Here is a 26,941-nt window from a genome sequence, read left to right on the forward strand (position 1 = left end):
CACACACACACACAGAGTCACACATACACACAGAGTCACACACACACAGTCACACACACACAGTCACACATACACACACACACACACACAGACACACACACAGACGCGCAGTTTGGGAAGTGTAGCTTGGTGGTAGAGCACTTGTCTAACTTGCACAGAATTTGGGGTTCAATTCTGAAAAAAAACAAACACTGACCATACCATCAAATTAAACAAAATGAAACACTTCCTCTCCGGTCCAAGCCTACCTAAAAGCTTTGCAGATACTGCAGGACTAAGCAGTGAGCAGGACACTCCCACTCTGCCTTTCCTTCCTGCCCTTTCCTGGTCAGCCTCTTGGCTGACTGCTTCCTGTGCCCTTTAGTTTTGTCTGCTGGACACAGGCAGGTTCGTTAGGGGAAAGGGAACCTCAGCTGAGCAATCGCCTGTTAGGTGGTGTAGTGGGTGGCTGTTCTTACCATGCCCTGAAGCACCGCCCCTAGAGAGGTAGCAAGTTACACCTGCCTATAACCTTGAAGTACATGCCCCTGGGGCGTGGCCCCTTGCGACCTCCTGATTTTGGATGCTGGGACAGACCAGGGCAGATCTCACCAGAGAACAGCGTTGGACCATGCTTCACCCTTTCAGGATCCTGAGACAAATGCCTTTATTCTGTCTTGTGAGTTAACCCCCAATAAATTCCTTTGATCATTAAGCAGACTCCGTGGATTACTAGCAATATAATCCCATTAAGGTGGCCTATAGGGAAGTCTGTGGAGATATTTTCTTGACTAATGATTGATGGGGAGGGCCCAGCCCACGAGAGGTGGTGCTTGGGTTGTATAAGCAAGCCTTGGGGAGGAAGCGGTAAGGAGTGCTCCTCCACGGCCTCTTCTTCAGTTCCGGCCTCGACTTCCTTCATGACAGGAGAAGCCGGAAGATGAAATGTTCTCCCATGTCTCTTTGGTCACTGGTTTATCACTACAGACTAGGACATTCCCCAGTAGTGTGTGACCAGCTTCTCAAGCTGGGTGGAGTTCATCTGCTGCCTCGCAGCCCAGGGGCACCTACCTCAGCACCTCAGAATCATCAGGGTTAGGAGCAGGTGCAGAGACTATGACACGCCTGGGGAGAACACACTTCAAAAAGCTTTTATTGAACTTAATTCCCAAAGCAAGGATACTTGAGGCAATTTTGAAAAGACCCTGAATTTTCCCAGGGCTGTTTTTGGCTACTGTAAAAAATACACACACACACACACACACACACACACACACACACACACACACACACACACAGAGTTATCCTGCTGGCCGCAAGATCTCTTTGGGAGACAGACAAAGGCACTGACTGGTGACATCGGTGGCTCTGGCCCTTACTCAGGCAGACAGCTCAGCCAGGGCCCTGTCCAGTGGGTCCACCGACCAGTAGTTGTCATCCCAGCCGAGGAACCAGCCCACAAAGGATGGAGGCTCAAAGCCCTGCCTCACGACAGTGATGGGGGTCCGCCTGTCCCGATTAGCTGGGTCCGTCTCGATGTACCGCTTAGCTGCAGACACACATGGAGAAGAAACCCAGGGACTCTTAGTGTCTCCTCCTCGGAGACAGAGTAGGGGTTGCCAGAGAATATGGTCTCATATTCTGACCACCACCATCTCGGATTGCCCCCAACACAGGAAGAACAGGAACTTCCACTTAAATTCCTGCTTCAAGGAGTTCTTCTCAGCCCTTCTCTGAATGTATCATTTCCCCCTGGTGATTAAGATATTAAATAAAGAAACCAGTCCTAGAGCTCAGTCTCTAGATTAGCTACCAAGATAGGTTCCCACATAGAGAGCCTAACAAGGGAATCTCTAGGGCATGCTGGGAATTGGACATGGGCTTGCCTCTGTTCCTTCCTTCCTCAGGCATTTTGAAGGGACACAATTATCTCTTCACACCGGCAGTAGCTTTTATATAGAATGTCCTCAGCCCCCCAGGCAGTGAGAACTCTAAGAGGTGGTGTTTTCGGCTGCTCCAGGCATTGCCCTCGAAGATACCCCAGCCTTTCCTCGCCCTTCCCAAGTCCATGGCATTACTCTGTACACTCTCCACCTCAGTACCTCACCACAGGCTCAAAATCACCAGAGTCAGTTGACCTGGGCTGAAACTTCTAAAATATGAATATGACTGAAATGGGAAACATCCAAAATATGAATTATTGCCTCAGGTAGTCACTAAAAGCCACTGGGACATCACCCCAAGCAGAGTTCCAGAAGGTCAGACTATGAGCAGAAAGTTCCCATGCCCATGGAAGCTAACTCCTAGAACATCAGAAGCTGCTCCTATCTCCCTACAGCCAAACACCCACCTCCAACCCACAGCCAAAGACCCCACCCACACCCACCACTCCCCCCCACAGCCAAAGACCCCACCCACAACCAAAGACCCCACCCATACCCACAGCCAAAGACCCCACCCACACCCACAGCCAAAGACCCCACCCACACCCAAAGACCCCACCCACACCCAAAGACCCCACCCACACCCAAAGACCTCACCCACAGCCAAAGACCCCACCCACAGCCAAAGACCCCACCCACAGCCAAAGACCCCACCCACAGCCAAAGACCCCACCCACAGCCTACAGCCTAGGTCCTCACCAGAGGTCAAGGCTTCTGTCTTTTCCTCTTCCTGTGAGTCCTTTCCAACCCAGACAAAGACCTATAGGTGAGATGTGAAATGAAAAAAATCACGTAAGAGATGCTGGTGACAGTCACTGCTGGATAAAAACAAGGGTGGAGGTGGGTCCTGTGTATCAGAAACAGACACAGCCCCCCACAACAAACAGCCTTTAGACAGCAACTGGAAAGGCATGGGACAGAGACTGCGGATCAGTGACCCACACACATGCTTGCCATTAACATGTGTTGGCCTGTAATAGCACTGTCTTTGGATCCAGTTATCAATGATGGCGTAAGAGTCTGGGTTTCCAACTTCTCCTGAAGTGCAGGAGTGTTGGGGGATATTTGATCACACTGTGAACCCCAAGTTAGCATTTGCATTAATTAAATAAAATTAACCTTGGGTCAGGAGGCTGAGTTAGCAACCAGTTGACAGAAAGTAATCATAGAGCCTCAGAGGGTGACTGGGAAAGACAGAGATGTACTAGAAGGGGTAGGGAGAGATTTGGAGTGGCATGGCCTTTTTTGTTTTGGTGGAGAGAAAGGATGGGCTTTTGGGGAGATGCCAGGGAGGAGAGAAGTTCAGCAAGTTGCTACTCAGCCTCTCTGAGCCAGCAGGTTTTCACCCTGCCTTTCAATCTCGTCTATAAGTAGAGACAGAGATTAGTTAAAGCCACCTCTAGTGGCAGCGACAGTCAGTGCAGCCCCAGCAGCCAGCCACTGATTCCTTTCTATTGCCAGAGAAGGAGGCCAATAACTGCAGTCACAATTACTGGCTGCATCAGGAGTAGATCAAGGTGCAGCCACTGTGCCGACAATAAAACAATACAGGAGGATCTGGAAGCTGGGCCATCACCTTCACTGGGATGAGGCTGAGAGGTGGCACCTCTGGTGACAGGTCCAGTTTGCCTCAGGCTACACCATTCCTCACATCTCATCCCAGCCTACTTCACTCATAATCATTGCAATATGGGGGCAGAGTTGGAAAACCCTCTTTAAGAGTTCAGAGTCACACCTTTAAGGGTGTGGTGGATTCACTCAACAAATGGGTGGACAGACGTTTTTAGCCTTCATCCAACAAAGGCATGCTGAAAGGCTACCAATCTCTACATCTTGACTGACACATGTCTAAAGCTTGTAATAAAAAGCTCATGTCATTGTGGTCCTTATGACAAGTTTGGTCCCACATAAAAACCTACTCTGCTGATTTTTACACATCATCTATTTTAAATCTTTGTATGTATGTATGTGTGCCTACTTGTGCCACAATGCACATGTTGAGGTTGGAGAACAACCTTGGGTGTGGGTCCTCACTTTATACTTTGTTTGAAGTAGGATCTTCCTGTTCATAGTGCTGTATCCAGACTAGCTGGACTATGAGCTTCCGGGGAGGCTGTCTGGTTCCCCCATTCTCCTCTTGCCTCGGGAGCATGGGATTGAGGACACACCTTATCACATTGAGCTTTTCCTTGAGTTCTGGGGACCTGAACTCGGGTCCTCACACTTGTGTGACAAATGCTTTATCCACTGGGCTGTCTCCTCAGCTCTGACACCTATTTTTATGCATCTCTCAAGATAATCACATTTAAGAGCAATTGCCATTTACTAATGACAATCAATATTGTCAATGCCTTAGACAAGAAAACGCCAGACTTCATGGCTATTTACAAGCGTGTTCCTTACAGAACCAGAAATCCCACTGAGTTGGTACCGGCCCTGTGTCCATTTGGCTTGTCTCGGGATTCCTAGCACTTGACATTTTGCCTGGAAGACAGTGATGCTAAGAAACACTGGCCAAGGACGGCCAAGGAGAAGTATAAACAGGTGAAGTCACAGACAGCTTAGTCAACAATGACAGCCGGATGGCTCAAGCTGCAGACCATGGTCTTCCTGCAGGGCTGCCCCAAAGCCACCCATGGGAGAAAGACAGACTTGGGCCTTGTGTCTAGCCATTCTATAGCCTGGAGGATGCTGGGGGCAGGCACTTGACAGAAGGGGTTAGTGAGTTGACACTCCCATGGCAGCAGACCCAGGGGGAGTAGAGGAGGTCAACTTGATGCAATCCTTCATTCCCAGCATCCCCTAGAGAGCACTGTTTAGATGCTCAGTTGATGCTAGATGAATGTCATCCATGCTGTTTCCTCTATAGCAAACCACCATAGCAGATGACATGAGAGATCCCAGAGCTGGGGAGGGACATTTCCAAGCCTCCAAAGGACACTGGGCAACTTAACCTGCACATGACACATTGCTAAGTTCAACTTTCTTCATACAGATTTAAAGCCATAATTCACACTCCCCTGAGGCTAAGGGGAGAAGGGCATGGTGCAGGGTCATGTCACCTGGGTTTCTAGAGTGCTTTACAGTTTCCAATGGCCATGCATCTGCCAGGCAGGTAACACCACTTCCATCTGAGGAAAAGGAGGCTTAGAGAGAGGAGACGTGGCTTGCAGTCATTCAGGACCTCCCTGAAAACACCTGGTGTTACGTCTTTTATGCCCTCCTTGTGGCTCATCTTGGAGCTAAAAGTCCAGCTTCCCCCTCTACCTCGGCCTTCTCCTTCTCTCCTTTACTTACCTGGTCCCAGGTGTCCAGGAGCATGACATCGTCAGTAGCCAGGTCTTCCTGCATAAGCTCTCCAGGAACCTCTTCGATCTGGGGAGGGTCAGAGGAGGTCAAGGAAGAAGCATCATTGCCCCATCGGTTACCAGGATGAGTGCATGGCCGGTCCTGCCTTCAGAGGCCCTTCCCCTGCACTGGGCCATCAGACTGTGTCTCTAGGCCCTGAGGTCCAGTGACCCCCAAACCTGCCACAAGCAGAGGTGTCACCCTAGACTCACCACAAAGCGTCCGATCCTGTTGGAGCAGGCAAAGAGGCGAGGAGGATGGGCGTCCATCTTCTTGTCTTTCAGCCTTGGGGATGTGCGGTAGACAGTCTTCCCACCCAGAGCCTCCCAGAAGCCATCTATGAGAGGAGATCGCATCAGTCACCCAGGGAAACCATGGCCCCATGAGTACAGCTCACCAGACCCCAGATCCAGCAGGCTGCTCTCCACCTGAAGATCCTAAGGGCTCGAGACAGATGGGAATGGAAAGGCCCGGAGAGGGTAAATTGGCATAAGACCCATGGCAGAGACAACAGCACCACAGGATGGGACTAATTATCTCCACTCAGCACACAGAGGCACAGGGGTAGTGATTCACCTAATTCACACATCCTGGGAGTGGTAAAACCAGGAGGTAAATCGTTTCTAAGTCCAATTTACATGTTCTTTCTACAACCTGCTCTGTCTATGTGTGTTCTGTCTGTGTGTGGCCATTTCTATGGAAATGTACCACAATTAAACAGTAACTGTTATCATTCTGAACCACTCCTTGGGGACCCACCCGGCATCCTGAAGTCATCTTATGTAAAGTCCCCTTTAAGAAAAATACAAACCCTCCCTTCTTCTTCTTCTTCCTCCCTTTCTCATCACGAGGTGGTGCACACCTCCACTCTCCCTCTTCCCCCATCTCTCTCCCTCCTTCCCTCTCTTTCTCTCTCTCCTTCTCTCTATCCCATCTCCCCTCCCCCTTTAATAATAAAACTTTCCACGTGGATGCGTGTCTGCATAGTGTGAGTAACTTTCCACCATGCCACACTGCAGACCGCCACATCTGCATGGCGTACCGCCACATCTGCACGGTGTGTCTCCTTCTCACCAGTCGTGTGGCACCTTGGCTCAAACAAGGCCTCTCGCTTGCCATTTACAAAGGTCACACTTCCTCGTGTCCATTCTTTCCCACGCTTCAAGCACTTGAAAGCCACAGTGACTATCAGCCACCACACTGCGGCTGGGGACACCGGACATTCATCCTAATGGCGTTTTCTGCTGGGCAGAGGGTGCGGACCAAGTCACCCTTCACTGCTTCCATGAGATACCAAGAAAGGGGGGGGGGGGACTCTGAGCATCAACAGAAAAGACGGTGAGGGCCGACACCTTCCTCTGTGTAGCTATGATGGTGAGGAGGCCCTCTCTGACATGTCACCTCTGTCATCATCTCCCGAGGCCCTCACAAGTTTTCCTTCCTTAGGTGTCTGGAGACTACCCTGTTGTTGGCCATCATACTCATTTGATCCTCCCACTTAACACGAGGTGAAGGCACCAGAGAAGGGTGTGGAGGGAAGTGATGGGCCCTGGCTCCCACCTGGCTCACTGCCTTCCTCCACCTGCACAGGCTGGGCTCGCAGCACCCTCAGCAGCTCCTGGGCCCCGGTCTTCTCGGCCTCACTGGCTCCTGCACCCACCCACAGGTATGCAGCTGAGGGGGTTTTCAGCACAAAGGCATCGTTGGAGTTCAGAGCACCAGCCTTCGGCATCACCTGGAGGCGGGTGGGACAGGAATAAGGAAACACAGCCTAGCCCCTCATGACAGCCCAGGGACCCTGCAGCAGACAGAGAGCACAGACTTTGGACACTGAGAGGTCAGGCTAACCCCACACTTCTCAGATGCACTCTGAGGAGTGAGAATGATCTGGAATTTGGGGCTGCATTAACAAAAGCTGAATGTTCAAAACAAAGAAGGTAACAGAGTAATTCTCCACAGTGCTAAGACCATAGTGGTCTACTATTGTGGAATCAGAAACACAATCCAGGCTGCATAGAATGAGTTCTAGAGAAGGTAGTGAGCTGCCTATGATGGAAAATGTGTAAGGAATCCTGATGGAGCAAGGGGCTGCCAGGGCAGGACGCCCTGAACATCTGCTTCCTCTTCCCACCCAGGCCCATTCAGCCCTAGGCCTCTGGAGGTCTACTCAGTGGGCTTCGAAGACTTCAGGAGGGCAATCCTGCCCATGTTCTGGGACCTGGCATTACCTCCACAGCCCTGGTGGCTCCAGAGCTGCTGGCTCGGACTTGGAAGAGGCGGGTACTGGCAGGGGTAGTCTGCCCACCATCTCGGGAGGTGCCACCCTTGTAGATTATCATCGGCTTCCCACCAAACAAGCTCATGAGGTGTGCGGGCTCCTTGCCTTGGACCACTCGGCTCTGGCAGTGAGAGAGGAGAGAATCGGCTTTGCTTTTTTCCTTTTTTATAATGGTTTTAAATTTTATATGCATCAGTGTTTTATCTGCATGCATATCTGTGTGAGAGTGTTGGATCCCCTGGAACTGGAGTTATAGATAGTTGTGAGCTGCCTTTTGGGTGCTGGGAATTAATCCTAGACCTCTGGAAGAGCAGTTAGTGCTCTTAACCAACACCCCAAAACCAGCTTTTCTACGTGGTCCTGGGCCATTCCCTCCAGAAAGGCTACCACATCTGACTACAGCAGCGGCTCGCTCTGTCGGTAGCACCAGAGCGCTGAGTGGAGCAAACTGGAGACATCACCGCCAAGGTCCGCGGTTGCTGTCTCGGCTGTTTTCCCACCCTCTGCCTGAGCCTGGTCCAAGACTCAGGGGAGCCCAAGTTTGCAAATATGACCTTAAAAGGAAGGACAGATTGCCTGAGTACGTTCTTCCAGAATGCTGACATCAGTCTCAGACAAGTGAGTCGGTGGAGGGTGTAAAGAGCCTTCCAGATCTGGAGGCACTGCTGCACCCACACAGCCCCAACCTCCCAACTCTCTCCTGTCCCTAGCCTGTCTTCTTACTTAGACCTAAACACAGCACATGAATCTCCCTGTCCTAAATGTGCCCTGCAGGAACCAACTGTGTCATCCCTCCTGCACAGCCAAGAAGGGAGGGCATGGAGACACTGCCCAGTAAACATAGTGTCTATATAACTGGATGCAGACACTAAGCCCAGTACATAGAAAACTCTGCATAAATGTTTGTTGCATGGGATGGATGGATGGATGGATGGATGGATGGATGGATGGTGAATAGGCAGATGCCTGGATGAGTGTATGAATAATTAGGAAGGTAAGTGAGCTGACAGGTGAAGCCCTGGCTGAAGCCCTAAGAGGCACTGTTCTGGCTCACCTGGACAGGCGTTCCCCCCAGCTCCTCATCCAGCTGGGCAGTCAGGATGGCGGACGCAGCGACCTCATCCTGGGTAGACTGGGCGCCCTGCCTAGAAGAGGGAGAGAGACTCAGCACTAGTTTACATAGAGTCCTGGGCCTCTTCCTTGCCCTGAGCTCCAGTAGTCAAGGGGATGGAACTGGGATGGAGACGTGCAGAGAGAACCAGAGACTAGAGCCTCACCAACCTGCCCACCTCAGTTCAGCAGACTGTCTTCTTACTTAGGGCCTAGTACAATAGGTAGATTTCCCTGTCCTAAATGTGCCTGCAGGGAACTCCCTGGGTCATCCTCTGAAGGACAGCCAGGAGAGGGTACTGAGACACAAAAGCAAAATGTACAGAAGTAGTCAGGGCATCTCCTTGTATAAAAGGAGGGGTCAGAAACAGCAGGTGACATGTGCCATCCGTAGGGAAAGACACCAGACATAACCTCATGAGCACATGTGTGAGAGACTGCTGGATGTTCACTGAGAGATGTATGGTAACTGCCCTGAGAGGGAGCGCTAGGAGATGCAAGGTCCCCTGCCTCTGCTTCTCGCCCAGGCTGGGCCTTGTAGGGCTGTACCTGGTATGGCTGTACCTGGCATACACCATAAATCAAAAAGCCTTCTTAAGAATTTTGTATCAGCCAGGCACAGTGGCCCATGCCTTTAGTCCCAGCACTTGGGAGGCAGAGGCAAACAGATCTCTGTGAGTTTGAGGCTAGCCTGGTCTACAGAGTGAGTTCCAGGGAAACCAGAGCTACACAGAGAAACCCTATCTTGAAAAAACAATATGTTGAGCATAGTAGTGTAGGCTTGGAGTCTCAGCTACTTGGGAGGTTGAGGCAGGAAGATTGAAAGTTCAAGGCCAGCGTGGAAAAATTAGCAAGACTCTGTCTCAAAGTAAAAGGCAAAAAGGGTGCTGAGTTTATAGATCAGTGGTAGTGGCTTACCTAGAATATATAAGGACCTGGAATCAATCTCCATCACCCTCCATAGCCCCCCCAACAAGAATATGTGTATTATCTAGTTTATAAATGCAGCTGCTTTAAAAGTATGGGGTTGTCAAACTGAGTCTGAGGACATGATTCCTGAGCATCACTCTTCAGGAGTCTATGGTCATGAAGGAAAAGGGTAGGCTGTGTCACAGATCCCAAAGGACTGAGGGGACACAAGGAAGAAATGCCTTGTGGGGCCCTGGGCGCTAGAGATGTCCCATGAGGCCTTAGGTTAGGGCCTGGGCCAGAGAAGACACAGGATGGAGAGCTGGTGATACTGGAGTGGACACAGACGACAAGAGCATCTGCCGGCCACAGCTGCCAGGGCTGTGATGGGAAGCAGGCACGAGCTGGCTGGGTAATTGGATTTTTATCTTTGCAACTTTTCAGTGGGTCTGAGACTATTTCAAAATGAAAACCTTAACAAAGAATAAATCTAACAACTATTAGATAGAATTCTGAAACTGTCTAGTAATAGGAACACCGGAACACTTTTTTTTTTTTTTTTTTTTTGGTTTTCCAAGACAGGGTTTCTCTGTAGCTTTGGAGCCTGTCCTGGACTAGCTCTATAGACCAGGCTGGCCTTGAACTCACAGAGATCCGCCTGCCTCTGCCTCCCGAGTGCTGGGATTAAAGGCGTGTACCAGCACCATTTTCCTAATGTTTGTTTTTCAATGCTATTGCATCCCCTAGCTACCTGCATCCCTGAAGTGTCTGCCACTGAGCCACACTCCTGACCCCAAATGCAAATTTAAATTCTATAAGATACCACTTTATAAACTCTCAGCCTGGCCAACATCCACGAGTCTAACAACACAGTCCACTGAGGTGGAGCTCTTGCCTGTAGCTGGCAGGAATACAAGAGTTTGAGAGGCTCCAAGCACTAGCTAGAGAAACTGGGGCTGTCTATCAAAATGACAGGCCCATTGACTCTGATTCTGCCAATCCGTTTCTGGGAACTCACCATCAAGAGATGTTTCTAAACACCTGACTGTCTGCTAACATTATTAATCTTGATAATGTCAATGAGGGCAGTAAACAGCACATAAGCATGTATGGGTGTGGGGAGTTTGTTGATAAATGGCAATATGGCAACCCAAAGGAATGGGACAATTGTTAGACACACCACCTACACCAAAAAGCTGTCAAGTTTCTAGGAAGTCTGTATCCAAAAGGCAAGCCACAGGTCGGTGCACTTAGCATTTGTTTACATTACATATCCTTCCAGTAATTATGCAAAAAGGATAAATAAAAATTGCCAGCTGGTCAAGAGGCAAGGGCAGGGCTTGGTGGATGAGTCAACAGCAGTACAAGTGAAAAGTTCAGAATGACACCTTTGGACTCTGCTTTGGGGTCGGAGCAATGTGAGTATATGCTGTGCTTTGAGACAAATTTCAATAGTTATTGTAACTGACACATATAATAATACTACATATTTATGTACTAGAGAATAATCTGTAATTATTACAGTGGAAGCCTTGGCATTGATTGGCAGGAGCTGCTAGGTTGGTGTGTCTCTATCCCTAAGATGGCATGTCATATTCTGATGGCAAGAAGCTTAGAGTTGTGACCAGCAGGGTGTGGTCATCCAAATTTAGGCCTCTATAATCCAGATTCCCTCAGGTCAACTCCCTCCCTCCCTCCCTCTTTTCACCATATTCAGGCACAGTCAGGTCCCCACACACTCCCGCTAACACCGAGCAGACAGCCCAGGTCCCTCACCAGTTGTAGATGATCTGTCCCTGGCGGCCACCATGGCGATAGTTGTACAGAATGATGTAGCTGTCACCTCCATAGAACTGCCCATATGTGGCAGGGTCCACTGGTACCTTGTTGGAGCCTTCGATTCTCCAGATCTGCAGGGGTAGAGCTGGGGTCAGACACCACAGTGTGCCCTCTGTCGCCTCAGGCCAGCTGGAGACCCCAGCACAGCAGACAGGACAAGCCTTTCCTGAGTGCACAGTGCCATTCAGGCCCAAGCAAAGTTAAAGAATTTGTCCCGCTCACAGAGCTGTTGAGAGGCACGGTGGGGTGATGACCCCAGGGTTCCTGCACCAGCTCTTCCCACCACATTTTAGCTAGCCCTGTGCTTCACCCTGAAAGGTCTAGATTAGAAGACAGAGGCAGGCCTGAGTCAAACCTAAGCCCCACCCCTTGAGAGGTCCTATGACTTCGGACAGCTTCACCTCTCAGAACCTGATAGTGGTAACAACAGTTAAGGGAAGTCCTTCAAGCCTTAATTAAACCCTAACCGTGAAGATGGCGTGATGCCCTGTACCACAAGCTAGCTGTCAGCGTCAGCTGCTATCGGTGGACTGTTGTTACATCTCCAACATTTCCATTCTCCCCATCGTTAAGGAAGCACTAGAGTTTTATGGGTCATCTCACTCATCAGAGCCATAGTTGGGTGGCCTCAGAATGACCCCTGCAGGCAGCTCTCTGTAGAGATCCGGTGACAGATTGTCACCGGGAGGCCCTTCGGTGACACCTGGTGGTGAGGTGGAGACACTGCGCAACCCCATTTTACAAGAGCGAAAGTGAGGCTTAGAGGGACTGAGTAATTGGCCCCAGGAGACTCAGCCAGGCTCAGCCCTTTGTCTACTAAGTACTTTCCCTGCCTCTTCCCACACCCTGCATCCACGACAGCAATGACACCAGTCAAAGATGACCCTGCAGATGCCTCCTAGGAAACAACGAGCACCGGCCTGAACCCCACTCCGGGTCCTAAACATCTCTGAACTCATCTCCGCCTGTACTAGTCCCTCGTGCCTCATTGTCTCTCCCCTAGACCATCACAGCCACTCCAGCCCTGGATGTTCCAGCTTCACTTTCCACCCCTACCTATTTTTATGGTGTGCAGAACCAAATCCGTCATTCATCTACTAAAAACAAAAGAAAACCCAAAATACTTTATTACTGCCACACCCCATGAATGGCATTCATGGTCCCTCCTCAGGATGGCATCAGCACCAACCTGGGAGAAGCACTGTCCTCCTCAAATAGTGGGTCACGCCTGGAATGCGTCCCCGCACTCCAGCAGCAAACCCCTCCTACTGTGACAGCCAACCCAGCCAACCCTTCCCCACTGCCCTTCCTGCATTTCTGCAAAATCCCCCGTGCTTCCTTTCAGCTCTGGGAACAACAGAATCTTGAAATCTGCCCTCCCATTCAGGCACTCCTAGGGAAAAGGATGGGGTCCTGAGCCTGCAAAAAGACTGGCACATGGTTGATGCTCAGGGGATGTTTGTTGCCAACAAACAAACAAAGTGAAACAAAAGGATCTCATCCACAGTAACTGTGGTGGAAACATGAAACATCCTCAGGGAGGCAGAGGGTGGGGGCAGGAGCCGCAGGAGACGGGGAGTGGAGGCATCCAGCCGGAGCCCGCCCAGGCACAGCAACATTGTAACTGTGGAATCTGGTGGAGCCAGGCCTTTGCTCTAAAACTGTGGTTCCAATACCTGTTTCTGGCCAGTGCCATCATCGTCCATGCCATGCTGGGCGGCCATGGCCGTGGAGGTGTGCAGTGTTGCAGCATCGAAAGGCACGCGCTCCACGTTGGCAATGTGGCTGGAGAGGTAGCCCAGGCCAGGGCCATCTGTCTGGTCTGGGTCCCGCCAGTTCTTAAAGAACTGCTTGAACAGCGGTGTCTCGCCACCCTCTGGAAGGACTGAAACCTGGGAAGAGGAGGAGAGTAGGGTGTGGCAAGGCTGCCTAGCAGGCGTCTCAAAGGGCCTCAGGCGCCCATCCAGTCCCGAAGGAGGATGGGGGACCCCTCCATCCTTACCACCACTGAACCTGCCTCTCCCTGGCCTCAGACCCTTACCTGGGTCTGCCTGGGGTATTCCATCTTGGTGATGAAGTCTGAGGCTGTTTTGAGGGCAGCCTTCCTCTCCTCCATGTTGGCCTGCTTGCCTGCCAGAAGTCAAAGAAATGATGTAAGGTCAGCAGCTGTGGTGATTTGAATGAAGATGCCCCCATAGGCCTTGTTGGACTCTGAGGTTTTAGATGCTCAAGCCAGGCCCAGTGTCTCTCTCTGTTCCTGCTGCCTGCAGATCAGGATGAAGAACTCTCAGCTACTCTCCAGCACCATGTCTGCCTGCATGCCGCCATGTTTCCTGCCATGATGATAATGGACTAAACCTCTGAACAGTAAGCCAGCCCCAGTTAAATGTTTCCTTAAAATAGTTGTTGTGGTCATGGTGTCTCTTCACAACAAGAAACCCTTACACAGCAGCTCAGAAGTCCCTACTCTCCTTAAACTTAGACCATAGATAGCCAGGGAGCACCACCCCTAAGAGCTGAGGGCTTCTAGTTCCAAGAGATGCCCCTCTGGGGTCCTTGCCAATAACAGCAACCATGACAACCACTATGATCATTTACTGAACACAGATTTGGTACCATAACTACACACAGATCGTTTCATTTAATCCACATAACAGCCTTAAATCATAGAGGTTATGGCTGTCTTGGCCCCTCTCCTATAAAAGGAAATGGGTGTCTCAGAGAGGTCACGGAAGTTAGCCTGCTGCATCGGTACAAATGCCCAGGCTGTACACTTGACACAGAAGGCTCCTTCCAAGGTAACGCACTCCTCCCTCCCGACAGCTCCAACCCTGGAGAGCTTCAAAGAGTCAGGTGAGGCCCTGGCCAGTCCATGCCCAGATCCCTCTGACAGACAGCCCAGCAAGTTCTTGCTGTCTCCACCCACCACCTCCCTCCATTTCCCAGCACCAGTATCCAGCATCTGAGGAAGCACTGAGGGTGGGGCAGTGGGAGGGAGACTCTCAGATGTCTCTGGGCTCTCAGAAACAACAGGCCCAAAAGCCTAACAGGAGACACTCCATCCACAAAGATTTCCCTGGTGCCTCCTGTACAATCACCCTCACAAAAGGCTCCCACCCCCAGCAGAGAGCAAGCCACACAATAACATACTGCTGACCCCATTCAGTATGCAGGGGCTCAAGAGTTTTGGACCCACAAAGCTATACCTTTTAAAGTTATACATTTTTTACACAGTGTCAATTAACTTCTCAGAGGAGTGATTTCATCACACATGGCAAACATTCATTTGAATCCAAACAGGGACTCAGGCTCTGCAAGGGCCTAGTACCATACAGTGAGCCAACTGCAAAGCTAGGCATTAACTTAGGATCCTGATTGCTTTTCATTGTTCCAGCAACCTCCAACACTGTTCTCCCTGGGGCTGAGGTCCCAAAGCCTCTAGAGACCAATGGAACCTAGGCACCTGCCCTGTACCTTTCCAGACAAAGATTTTCCCATCTCGGCCATGGTCCAAGATGAAACAGTCCTCAGATTTCAAGGCGGCCTGGGCGAATGGGTTCTCATCAGCCACGAGGGAGACTGACATGCTGCCTGCACCGTTGGAGACCTGTGGGGATGGAGAAAAGGCATGTGAGCACCTAAAGGCAGGCAGAGATCATTGTCCAGGCCCATCCAGCTCTGCAGCACAGTCAAGCATGTTATCTAGCATGTAACATGGCTGCTGCACCTGGAATAGGAAGGTGGATAAATGGAGCAAGGGAGGATCCTGGGGTTGAGCATGTAGCTCTGCTTGCCTAGTATGCACAAAGCCTGGGGTTCTGTTCCCCCAGCACCCCACAAACCAGGTGTGGTATGCACACCTGTAATCCTAGAACTCAGGAGGTGGAGGCAGGAAGATCAGAAATTCAAGGTCATCCTCAACAACATAGTGAGTTCAAGGCCAGCTGTCTTAGGAAAAGGTGTAGGGCCTCAGAAGTTGTAAAGAGTTTGCTAAGAAGCCTTTGAGATCATAAATAATGAGAAGAAAAATGACAAGAACCAGACATGGTGTGTTGCTCCGGACTGCACTTGGAACGAACTTGGAGAATGAGAATTACGCCGTAACTGGTTGTCAGCATTGGCCATACCGCGATGCTTAGCTGAGAATGCCTGATCACATTAGGAGGCTGAAGGGAAGCTGGAGGAGGTTATGCGGACCATTTCTACAATACTCTTGGAAATCTAAGAACTTCTAATACGAAGAGTTCATTCAACTTCAAAACAAGGTGTCCACCAGACAAATTTCACAAGACTGGCCCTGAGTAAGCGGAGGATCCTGAGATCCTGAGGAAGGAGATGTGGGAGCTGGGGACCATCACATAACAAAGCCCATGGGCCTCTCCTGGATTCTAAAATGACAGGGAAAGGATGAAGGCTGGCACAAGCCAACGCCCTGGGATGGGCCCCAGCACTGGACCCAAACCAGAAATGTTAGCCATAACCTTCGCCCTCACCCCAGTCCAAAGGTGCCTTCTCATCCCCCTCTCCTGGACCAGACTCCCGGAAATCCTACAAAATTCTGCAAAGATGACCCTCTGGCTGGGCGCAGTGGTGCCCACCTGTAATCCCAGGATTTAGATGGCTGAGGCATGAGGCTCAGGGCTAGCCTGGACTATACAGTAAGACAAGATCATGTCAAACAAATAACAAAAAGCCCAAACTCAAACCAAAACAACAAAGTTTGTTTCTTTTTGTAGGGAGGGGGGAGGAGCCAAGCTCTACACACCCAGCAGAGCCGCCCTCTGACTCTCTGGCTTCAGGGGAAGAGACCCACAGGGACCTGGGGTATCAGTCTCCGACCCAGGGCAGCTGAGGAAGGCGAAGCCTCCTGTCTACCTAGCCTGACCCTGTTTAGTATGGAAACTAGTACCCCTGGGGCTCACCTTGTAGAGCTTGGCCAGCTTTCGATTGGCTGCATCCTCCTTGGCTGTGTCCTCAGTACCAGCAGGCAGAGTTGGCTTAGGGCCCAGCACCTGGAGAAGGTGTGGAGATGGGGTGGAAGGGTGACCATGAGCATGGAGGCTTTTGAGAGAGCTCCCCAGCAGGCCGGAACCTGCCTGGCCCTGACATCTTAAATCTACCCCTTCTGAGGAAAAGTTCCCATGACCTGCCTGTCAATGCCCTTCCCACTCTGCGCCCCGAGTCCAGGCTGGACCTTCCCTCAGTCATCTGCTTTGCACTGGTGCCCACTGCAATGGCCAAACATCTCACTGGGACTGGAGGGGATCTCACTTACCACTCTCCATTCACAGCAAGAGGCGCCGGGAGCTGGAGAGACACGCTTACTTGATCTCAACACCTCTAGGAGGCTGTCAGAATTGGAACCTCAACTGCCATGACTCCAGGCCTGTTTGCTCTGTTCCATTCGAGGCCTTAATCCTGCCTACTGTCCCTGATGTCTGGAATCTTTTTCTTTCTCCCCATAAAATCCCTTTGCTCTTTGCAAACATCAGAACTAGATGCCCCAAGCAAGTGGGAGCAAAAGTGGTCCAGTGCAGACATTCCCCTCCTCTTCCTGGGACCTTCTCAAAGCATGGCAGCTGACAACCCCATCATACTAGTAACTAATAATGTAAATAAACAGGAATGTCAGCAGAGGGCATTGACAGCTGGGTCTCAAGAGTTTCAGGTAGTCCTCAAAAAATGTTGGAAGGACCTCTTTCCTAACCTGCTCCTTTGGAAGACTGGATCCTCCTCAATGGAGGGTGTGACGTGCACTCCCAGCATGCACCACACCCTGATTCCAACTTAGTTCTCAGGGGAGTTAAGAGTTGCAGGGAGATACCTAATCCCTAAATGTTCAGGCCAGGTTAAAAACAAAACAAGGTCTTCAGGAGCAGGGTAGGGGCTTTACTAAATAACCCTTCATAAAGAAGGCAGGAGTAGCCTGCCCCCACCCCTGTACACCCCACCCATACCCCACAGATACCTGGAGCATCGCTTCTGGCTCTCCACCCTCTTCAGACACGTGTACTCGGGCACGGCCACTCCTCTCATTGTCCCGGATGCCCTTGGACACCTGTGTGGCCTTCAGCCTTTCAAATTTGTTGCTGCTGGAGCCACACCACTGATAGATATCCTGTAAGACAGAGCGCCCAGGAGGTCAGGGCCCAGCCTTGGCACAAGCCTGCCTGGAAGGATGGCAATGAGCAGGCTGTGGCTATGTTCAAGTTTCCTTTGGCCTGTGCTTGCCCACGTGCATGTCACCTAAGGGCAGTGAGTGATCTCTGCATTAAAGGATACTGTACAGCAACATCTTGATTGCTGGCTGGTATGGACTGCGTATAATTTGTTCCTCTGACATTCATGTTAAAGTTTGATGGACACTGTGGCTACGTTGGGATTAATATTTTTCACGTAGTTCAGTTTTTCCTACTCCAGCACAGGTCACATCTGTCTCTCAACTGTTTTGCACAGGGCCATTTGCCTGTCTACAGCAGCCATTTTGTAAAGCAATTTACATAAGTAATCTCCGAGCTTCTGTTATAGAGACCCCTGCTGGTGGTAAGCAGAACTGCAAGCATTGTTTACAGCTCCCTCAGCACCTCAGAAACGCAGGGCAGAGGGGAATTCAACACCAAAGAGGAAGGTCTCCTGTACATAATTTCAGAAATGTGCAAAGCGAGTCTATCCTGTTGAGAGAGTTCCAGATGAGGGCTGTCCTCAGAGATAAAGACTGGGAGGGAACAGCCCACGCTTTCCAGGTAACTGTGATGTTCTGTTTCTTGATCTTCAATTAGATAGGAGTCTCACTGGGTGAAATCCACAGAACAGCAGTTGGGATTAGAACACGCCACGCCATTTTACTTCAACAAAAAAATACACTGAGACTCAAGATGTGGCTCAGCAGTTAAGAGCACTGACTGTTCTTTCAGAGGACCTGGGTTCAACCCCCAGCACCCACATGGCAGCTCACAGCCACCTACAACTCCAGTCCCGGAGGATCCAACTCCCTCTTCTGGCCTCTGTAGACACCAGGCACACACACACAGTACACAGACATATATGTAGACAAAACACCCTTACACATCAAATAATTTTAAGACATTTTTTAAAAAGCCTATGCTAAGTCAAGATATGATTTTATACTATAGGTGCATATGCACAGAAGTTTTGGGGTGCAATGTCTGGCTATGACCATTTTCAGGTTTGTGCTCATGTGGAGCTATGAGGCAAGTATGTAGGAAGCATCAGCCATGCAAGTGGGTATAGGTGGGTCTGGAGATATGTGCATCACACACATCGTCACATACCAAGTACATATGCAACCAATGATGTGCATGTCATACACTGTGGGTCCAAGTCTGGGTACTTGCTGCAGTGTTAGTGTCCACAGTGGACAAGAGCCTACAGGTTTTGCCCACAACTGCCATGTGCTTAGAAATGAGTGTCTATGTTTTAAAAGGTATATCAAGAGATATCAGGGAGTCTGTGTATCAAAAACATTGTGCAAATGAGGAGGACCCAAGATCCATGTACACATGCATGACATTCTTGGATCTACATGTGGGAATCTAGGCATACTAGCCTCATCTGTACTGGGTCTGTGTGCCCAGCACCAGGCTATCTGGTGCCTGTGGCCTGCCCCCTGAGTGTTCATGCACCTATTCACGAGTGTTTCTCCTCCCCAGAGTCAGACCTAACCAAGTTCACCACAGCGACCCTGGAGAAGGGCAGGCAAGACTCACGTTTCCCAGGTCCAGAATGAAGCAGTCACCATTGTTGAAGCTGTCCCAGGACACAGGCACCTCGGTGGCGCGGACTACACGGCGTCCTTTGACCTGTAGGAGCCTCTGGACCACCACCTCATTGGGTACCACATGCTTGAACCCAGATGCCACGCCTCCTTTCTGTCAGGTCAAGGGACAGTGTTAGTCCAGGGCAGAAGGTCCAGTGAAGTAGATATGGGGGTTGGGCATAGGGCTGAGGGGAGGGAAATTCTGGCCAGTGGATGCTCAGCTAACCCAGGACTTCCACTGTTACTGGGTCTGATACCAAGACATTCTTTTCTGAGGTTCAGAAAATGAGTAACATTTACCCAAGACCACACAGCTAAGAAGTATTAGATTCCCTACCCACGACACCCACTGATCTCTTGGAGTCACTTCCCTGAACCAAAGGACTGCAAACATTCCTCTCTCAAAGCCAGTATTCCCCAGGGGACACTCTGTGGCACCTATTCAAGATATTCTTCAAGGAAAGGGATCCGTGATCAAAGTGCAGGGAATGCTCCTGCTTACTCACTCACCCTGCCTATTACACAGTGCACACGAATGCAGCGAAGGCTCCTCGGGCGAACACACCTGCTTGCCTTCTGTTTCACAGAGCCCCTCCCCAGCTCACCACTTTGCCCCATCTCACCCTGTTCCAGCACCTCTTCTGAAAACCACATGTTGCTAAGGGCTAACCCACTCATCCCAGTGCTTCCACCCTCCAAGGCTGATGGTCCTCCTGGACTTCCCCAGCCCACATCATCCATCCTCCTGTGGTGTTGAGTTCACCTGGGCCTCCAGAGGCAGGCAGTGGGAAGGCACAGCCCTCCACCACAGTGCCAGATGACTCTGGCTAATCGGCTTCCCTCTCTCAGCCTCAGGTCTCTCCTCCACCCTTCAGCCGCCACCACTGCTGAAGGAACCGGCTCACGGGCTTCCCTGCCACAGTTGGCTCACACCCGTGGTTCAGTAGGAAGCCAAAGGAAGGTGGGATTTCTCCAGCTGCAGGTACTCACAGTCCTCAACCTTACGCTTCCCTGGGCACGCTCAGCAAGCCTGTGGCACAGTCAGGGCTTACCGCCTGCTATCAGGCTTCTCCCTGTTCCACACACCACAAGGAGCCTGAGACCACCCCGGCCAGGACCCTATCTGCCCACCTCCCGGCGGTGCTGTCCGACCCTCGCCGCCTTGATGGAGGTAAGGAGGGAGGGGCAGTCATTTCAAACCAGGCTCCTGTTATGCACAGTAACAGTAAGCGCTGTGGACATGTTTGTCACGGGAGCACACTCACTATGCTCACATTTCATACGTATCTCACAGGTGGGGAGCAGAGCCCACACATGCAGAGACTTGCCTAACCGCTCACGGTTGGATGGATGGCAGAACCTTGATCAAAACTCAGTTTGTCCAAATCTACAAGGCCATGTTCTTCCTCCCAAACGTCCCCAAAGGGTCTCTCTCATCTAGTACAAGCAAGTTCCCGTTGCTGGGCGAGAGCGCCCTCTGGTGTTCCTTCTTGGTGTGGGCGTAAGGCCCAGCCAGCTTTGTCCAGGCCTAAGGCAAAGCACTCAGTTCTGACTGACTTGTCCTCCCTCACACTGTCAGGAGCACTTCTGGCAGAGCTGTGGGTGCCACCAGGTATGCATGACCTCAGTATGGAGCAGGGCTATGTCCAGAGTTTCCCCTCTTGACTCGGGAAGTCCACAAGTCAATAGCAAGTCAGGAACTTTTCCCCTCATAGAAAGAATAAACCTAAGTTCTGACAAGGGCCCAGGTGGCCATGATGCCTGAGATCAAGAAAGTGAGCTGGGGCTGGGGGAGAGCAAGGGTTGAGGCAGGATGGTCCTAAGAGTCACCAGGGACCAGGTAAGGGAGACCTGGGCAGCACACCCTAGCACCCTGTGCTCACTCCACAGTGACCCACAGGACCCCAGGGCACCATGACTGACAGACAGCAAGGCGGGGCACCCGCTGTCCATGCAGGACACACAGCCTCTAAGGTAGGACAGTTATTGCACCAATTCCTAGGCAAAGACTAGCAGTCCTGAGGAACTAGGCAAGTGTCCAGGCTCCCCCACCAGGTGGGGCGCAGATGGGTTCCATGTTCTTCTGCCCTTTACAAACCAGCCTCACTGCCATCAGCCCTGGGGCTCCTGAGAGTCTGTGGGCCTTGCTCAGGTGGATAGCAAGAATGAGGGGGTCCGAGAAGCTTTCCCAATAAGTGGGTGCCAAGAGGACCCATGGTACTGGTTCCTCAGACACAAAGGAGTGTGGGGATAGGAGAGACTTTCTGCTTGCTTTATACACTCGAAAATAGTTTTACTTGTTCAAGCAAGCCTTTTCTTGTGCTTTTTATAGTAGGCGCGCCTTTAATCCCAGCACTCAGGAGGCAGAGGCAGGTGGATCTCTTTGAGTTTGAGGCCAGCCTGGGCTACAGAGTTCCAGCATAGCCAGGGCTCCACAGAGAAACCCTGTCTCTAAACGAAAAACAAAAACCCAAAAACTCTTTGAAGCTTTGTGTCATAAATCTCAGGCATCAGGAATCTGGAATCTGCACGTGTTAGGCAAACACCCTACCACTAGGCTGTATCCTTGGCCTTTTGTTAACTTCTTACTTTGAGACAGCCTTGATATATTACCAAGGCTGGCATTGAACATGCAATTCTCCTGCCTCAGCCTCTCAAGCAGCTGGGATTGCAGGCCTGTGCTGCGAAGCCCAGCTTCTCTTTCTTTACAAAGTTTATAAAGTGGAAAAAATACCTGATTTCTTATGGCTGGAGGGCCTGAGTATTCTGAGGTACTCTAGTCACAGCTCCTGACCCAGGAAATAACATTTGGAAAGACACACACACAAAACACACACACACACACACACACACACACACACACACACACACACACACACTAAATGCAGCAAGACACCAGTGGATGTACAAAGGAAAGGATGGGAATTTTTAGAATTTTTCTATTACTTTTTAAAGGATTGATTATTGCTGTCTAATCTAATCTTTGGGTGGGAAGAGATCGGCATCAAATTCTTCTAACAAAATCCCACAGGGTGAGTTGTTTAAAGAGCCATTCTCCAAATTAAAGACACAAGGCTGACAGGTTTGTGGAAAGAGCCAAGGTAACCAACCACCATTGGTCTGTGCCTTCCGGGATGGGAAGAGTGCTCCTTAGTATTGGCTAGTCTGTGTTCAGCTTGCCTTATTCAGCTACTGGGGGTGGGGGTGAGGAGGGGCCCTAAAATTCTCATTAAAAACAAACATAACCAACTAAAAACCTTCTTGCTGGGGCTGGACCCACCCATCCTCTACCCAGAGTCCTTTCCTAAGACAAGGTCCCAGGAGCTGTCTGGTCTCCAGCTGTCTCATGGTCTAGAGTTCCCAGGACTGATAGGCCCAGATTCTCTTCGAGCAAAGGACTTACAAATAACCCAGCCATTGGGGGGTCCCCAGGGTGGTGGGTGAAGATGAAAGGGGAGAGCCAGAAGGGTGAGCAACAAAGGATCAGAGCCCACCCACCCTCACCCAGGACAGTGACAGGAACAAGTGACCAGGGTGACAGAACAATAAGACAACTCTTCCTGGCGGCTCCGTGTCCCCTCACTGCCCCTTTCCGTTCCAGGACAGAAGTGGCTCCCAGGAGGCTTTCATAGAAACAAGTCTTGTGTAACAGGCCCGGCTCCTCGGCATCTATAATGGATGAGGGTGGGGAGGCCGAGGACCTCAGTCTGGGCCTGCCAAGTGCGGGGGCGGGCTGCCTGAAGATCTGCAGGAGGTGGTGAAAACGGCTCACTGCGGGCCTCCCATGTCCTCCAGGGACCAGGTTCTTTCATGACTAAAGCCACAAATCTGAGCCCTAACTGGGATCTGCTCCAGTGTTCCTCGGTTAAGAACACCCCAGAAAGCCCCTTTGATAAAGGAGAGGCTAGTTAGATAAGCAGTGGATGAGCCCCACAGAGCTAGGGTGCAAGGTCGGGGGCTCTGGAAACATCCACTCTGGACTAGCTCTCCGCTGTGCTACAGCTTCACACTTGAGTCTGCATCTCATCCACATCACTCCCCAGCTGTGTGACTTGGGCAGGGTGCTTAGCACCCAGTACTTCACTTTCCTCCTTCCCACAGTGCGGCCAGTACTGGCGACGACCTCACAATACAAAAGAAACTGGGTAAAGGGCATGCAAATGATGTGAGCACATTCTACTAGCCCGTAGGTTCATTCCACAGAACCTCAGTTTTCTCATCTATGAAATGGGAACACCACTGTCACCCTAACAGCAATGGTGAGAATGAAATGGAATTCTATATAAGATCCTTAATATAGTGTACCTCTGTCTCCAAACCTGGGTCACCCATAGCCTACTCTGCAATGTTATCTGGCCTGACAGGTAACTGAGGCAGATGGATGACCGTGCTCCCTGTGAATCCTCTGACTCCCCCTCTTCCTTGCTGCATTCAGTGGGTCGACTCTCTGAAGACTGCCAGTCCTCTCTAGTCTTTAGAAAGGAGGCAATCTGCCCCGCCCGCCCCCACCCCCTGGACACCCAGTGCTCAGTGCAGAGTCTGCCAGAATGGGGAGGGGGGCAGGCTGGGCCTCCACCACCTGTTATGTGACTCTTCAGAACCTCGAGGATAAAATCTGATCACACAGGTTCCCAGTACCACACCTGCACTGCTGACACGGTCTGCCTTCCTTCTCTCCTTCCTTCTCCTTATTCCCTTCTATCAAGTGTTTAGAAAAGACCTCCTGAAGCTCAGCTGGGCTGTGGATGTGCCAGTTAGCAGAGGATGACCTTGAACTCTTGACCTTCTGCCCCCTAAATTCTGGGATCAGAGTGTGCCACCACACCCAGCTTGATCTAGGGGCCTGAAACTGTCCACTGAGTGAATGCTCAATGGAGAGACTATGCTGGTCTTTCTGCAGCAAGACTTGGCTCCCCACCTCTCCTTCCTCAGGATTTGAGGACCCGGAGGACGGCAGGAGGGCAGAGCTGCTTAGCTGGGCAGTGGAGGAGCTCAGCCACAGTAACTCCTTAAATGTGGCTGGGTACATGCCAGGAAAGCCAGCTCAGCCCCACCCGTCCTGGGCTGCTGGTCCAGGACACACCGTCTCTTGTTATCTAAGTGTCCCAGGTCCTCTTCCATCGCTCAGTCCCTGTCCCTCACCTGGGGATGAGGGAGACACTTCTGCATTGACAAAGGGGACTCTGAGGGTCAGAGAGTGGCAGAGGCATAGGTAGGGTATGTCCTCCCTGGAACCCTGCCATAGGAGACAGGTTGGTTTAGTGGAAACTGGGAGACTGACAGGCCATCTGGGTTCCGGTCTTAACTCCACTTGAACTAACTGTGTGAGCCTGGTCCAATTGCTCAACCTCTCCGTACTTCAGCTGCCCCGGCCCCCATAAAATGAGAGCTCTAGACTCGTCTCATTCATAAACTTGTAATCCCCTCTCTATCCTAAACAATACGTGGTTTCTCTTGAACTCTTCAAGGAGCCAAGCTTTGGGACATTTCCCAGCCACCTCTGCCCCAAATCCTCTTCCTGAAACTGCAGGGCAGGCACAACTGGCTCTCTGACAACCAGAGACACAGGCAGGCTCTGGTGTCAGGGGGTCCTGGAGGCCACACAGCATATTGGGGTGCAGTTGCCAGGGTTACCAACTTGGCTTTGATCCTGTCTGGCCGAAAGCTTAGGGACAAACTGTGGTACAGATGTATAAAAGTCCAAGATGGAGGGGAAAGATGTGTGTGAATGAAAGGAGCCTGTCAAATACCTACAAAGCCCTAACAGGGTGCAGGACTGGGACTTGGCAGACCTCGGGGCTGTGAGAGACCACCATGGCTCCTGCTGATGTGGGAAGAAAACGCTCCAAAGATGTAGAGAACCTTCTTTTCATTGTAAGACAAGGAATCAGAAGCTCAAGGAGGGAGTTTGGCTTGTCCAAGGCCACCACACTGAGAAGACAGACCAGGGTTCAAACACACGCTGAGACTCCAGAGCCTGACATGTGGCTTGTCTGTCCATCACTCCACAAGGCTGGGAAACCGTGAACCCTGGCCAGCCAAATAAAGTGGATGCCAACCCACCTTGTACTTCAGTCCGGACTTGAAGTAGCCGAGGAAGGTGGACGACTCAAAGCCCTGGACCTCACGGTGCTGCACAGCCCGGCCATTCAGATAGTCATCCAGCTGCACAGTAAAGATGGCGGCTGCCCCACTCTCGTCCTGGCTGCACTCGTTACCTAGGGACATCAGGGGACGTCAGGGGACGTCAGGGCAGCATGGGACCAGCGTCTGCAAGCCTTCGGGGAGGAGGCATCCAGAGCCAACAGTTCTACTCTGGCCTGGCTATAGAAACTGAACGAGTCCCTCCCTGCCTTCCAAGAGCCTCAGTTACTCCATCTGTATAATGGGGTAACCCTAAAACAGACCAGAGCCAATGTTAGAGACTCTATGCTCCTAACTGTGAAGAGTAAATGAAGGCGTGATTGGAGCTGAGCCAAGGAAGTGTAGGGGACCCAGGGTGCCCAGTCACCCAGCATAACTTGTTTTACATCTTGTGAGGTAGTATAGTCTGCTCTATAAAAACACTGGGGAGTTACTGAAAGGCAGATCACAGGTCATGGGGCAAAGCTGGGACCTGAACGCAGCCAGGCTGGCTCTAGAGGGTAGTGGCACAGATCACCGAGTTCGAAGTGTCCAGGTATATCCACGCTTTGGGTGGTGGGGGTGGGGTGAGCAGGAACACTTACTCACCCAGCCAATAGTGGAGGTCATACTGCAGATTCCCATTCCTCAACTGTACTGTCTTCAGGATGACATACGCATCACCCGTGAAGAAGTCTCCATAGAGGTTGGGGGGTACAGGTACCAGGTCAAACTTCTCCACACGCCAGATCTGCAGGCCAGGCTCCTTCCCTGCCTTGAGGAACTCGGGGTGCTCCACCACCATGGTGCTGGGCTGCAGAGAGACAGGGCAGAGCCTGAGCAGGGGTGTGGGTCTCAGCAGGGAGAGACCCCAGGCAGAGGGAGGGCAGGTTCCAGCAGCAGGAGTGACTCACTTGAGCCTCCTGCTCTCCTGTAGTGGAGGAGAAGCAGCCCCTTTCTGGGAGTTGAGTGTACTAATCCTCAGCTAGGCCAGTCTGCCTCCCACTCTGCTCTCTCGCTTGTTTATTGTTATGGAGGAGGCAGAGAGCTCCCCTCCCTTTGTTGCCAATGGGACAGCTAAGGCACAGAGAGGCAGGACCCTAGATTAGGGAACATAGAGAGTGTCCCTGGGCTCCTGGATGGTGGTGACAACTCTCCCTGTCCCCAGAGACTCTGCTCTCTGCTCGCTTCCTTCCAGCACCTTCTTGGCTTGGAACTCATCATTCATCCCTACTCAGCAAACAGGTAAACTGAGGACCAGAAGGAAGGGGGCCTGAGCTCGGGTCACATGGCCTATTTGAGTTTGCTCTTTGAAACAGGGAAGATCACTCAGTCCCCTCCATCTTCTGTCATACCCGGAGAAAGGATTGGCTTAGTGGGCCCAAGTGGCCTCCTGCGCTGTCTGCCTCCTCCCTCCTGCCCCACCCCGGAACCCACCCCGTTTCCACGTCTCGGAAAAGGGGGAGGGATGGAGCCTGAAGTCTGCAGGAACCTGTTAGGAAGAGAAGGTTGAGGGTGGGAAAGGCTGCCAGGCATGCTCTGGGGTGGGGGGCGGGTGGGGGTTGATGGCGGGTGGCGACGGACAGAAGGTTAGGCTGGCGCCTAAGGATGGAAGTCAGCAGGTCACCTCGGCCA

The 26,941-nt window shown here is 51.4% G+C and overlaps 1 protein-coding gene across 6 annotated transcripts in view; it reads right to left on the minus strand.

The window, feature by feature from the left end:
- Positions 1–1,110: 1,110 nt before the first annotated feature.
- The window catches only part of Gsn (gelsolin), a 55,131-nt gene continuing 29,300 nt past the window's right edge, over positions 1,111–26,941 (minus strand). For all 6 annotated transcript variants that reach the window (XM_036186073.1, XM_036186072.1, XM_036186076.1 and 3 more), the window contains 16 exons: positions 25,916–26,120; positions 25,247–25,401; positions 19,134–19,295; positions 17,375–17,524; positions 16,329–16,418; positions 14,881–15,013; positions 13,448–13,536; positions 13,083–13,298; positions 11,344–11,477; positions 8,603–8,693; positions 7,499–7,669; positions 6,831–7,005; positions 5,483–5,607; positions 5,220–5,297; positions 2,622–2,682; positions 1,111–1,528 (listed from right to left, as the gene is read on the minus strand). In XM_036186073.1, coding sequence (XP_036041966.1) covers positions 1,359–1,528; positions 2,622–2,682; positions 5,220–5,297; positions 5,483–5,607; positions 6,831–7,005; positions 7,499–7,669; positions 8,603–8,693; positions 11,344–11,477; positions 13,083–13,298; positions 13,448–13,536; positions 14,881–15,013; positions 16,329–16,418; positions 17,375–17,524; positions 19,134–19,295; positions 25,247–25,401; positions 25,916–26,120 — 2,205 coding nt within the window. In that variant the 3' untranslated portion in view covers positions 1,111–1,358. The remainder of the gene's footprint in view (positions 1,529–2,621; positions 2,683–5,219; positions 5,298–5,482; positions 5,608–6,830; positions 7,006–7,498; positions 7,670–8,602; positions 8,694–11,343; positions 11,478–13,082; positions 13,299–13,447; positions 13,537–14,880; positions 15,014–16,328; positions 16,419–17,374; positions 17,525–19,133; positions 19,296–25,246; positions 25,402–25,915; positions 26,121–26,941) is intronic.

Source organism: Onychomys torridus, chromosome 4, assembly GCF_903995425.1.
Source record: "Onychomys torridus chromosome 4, mOncTor1.1, whole genome shotgun sequence".
Taxonomy (NCBI): domain Eukaryota; kingdom Metazoa; phylum Chordata; class Mammalia; order Rodentia; family Cricetidae; genus Onychomys; species Onychomys torridus.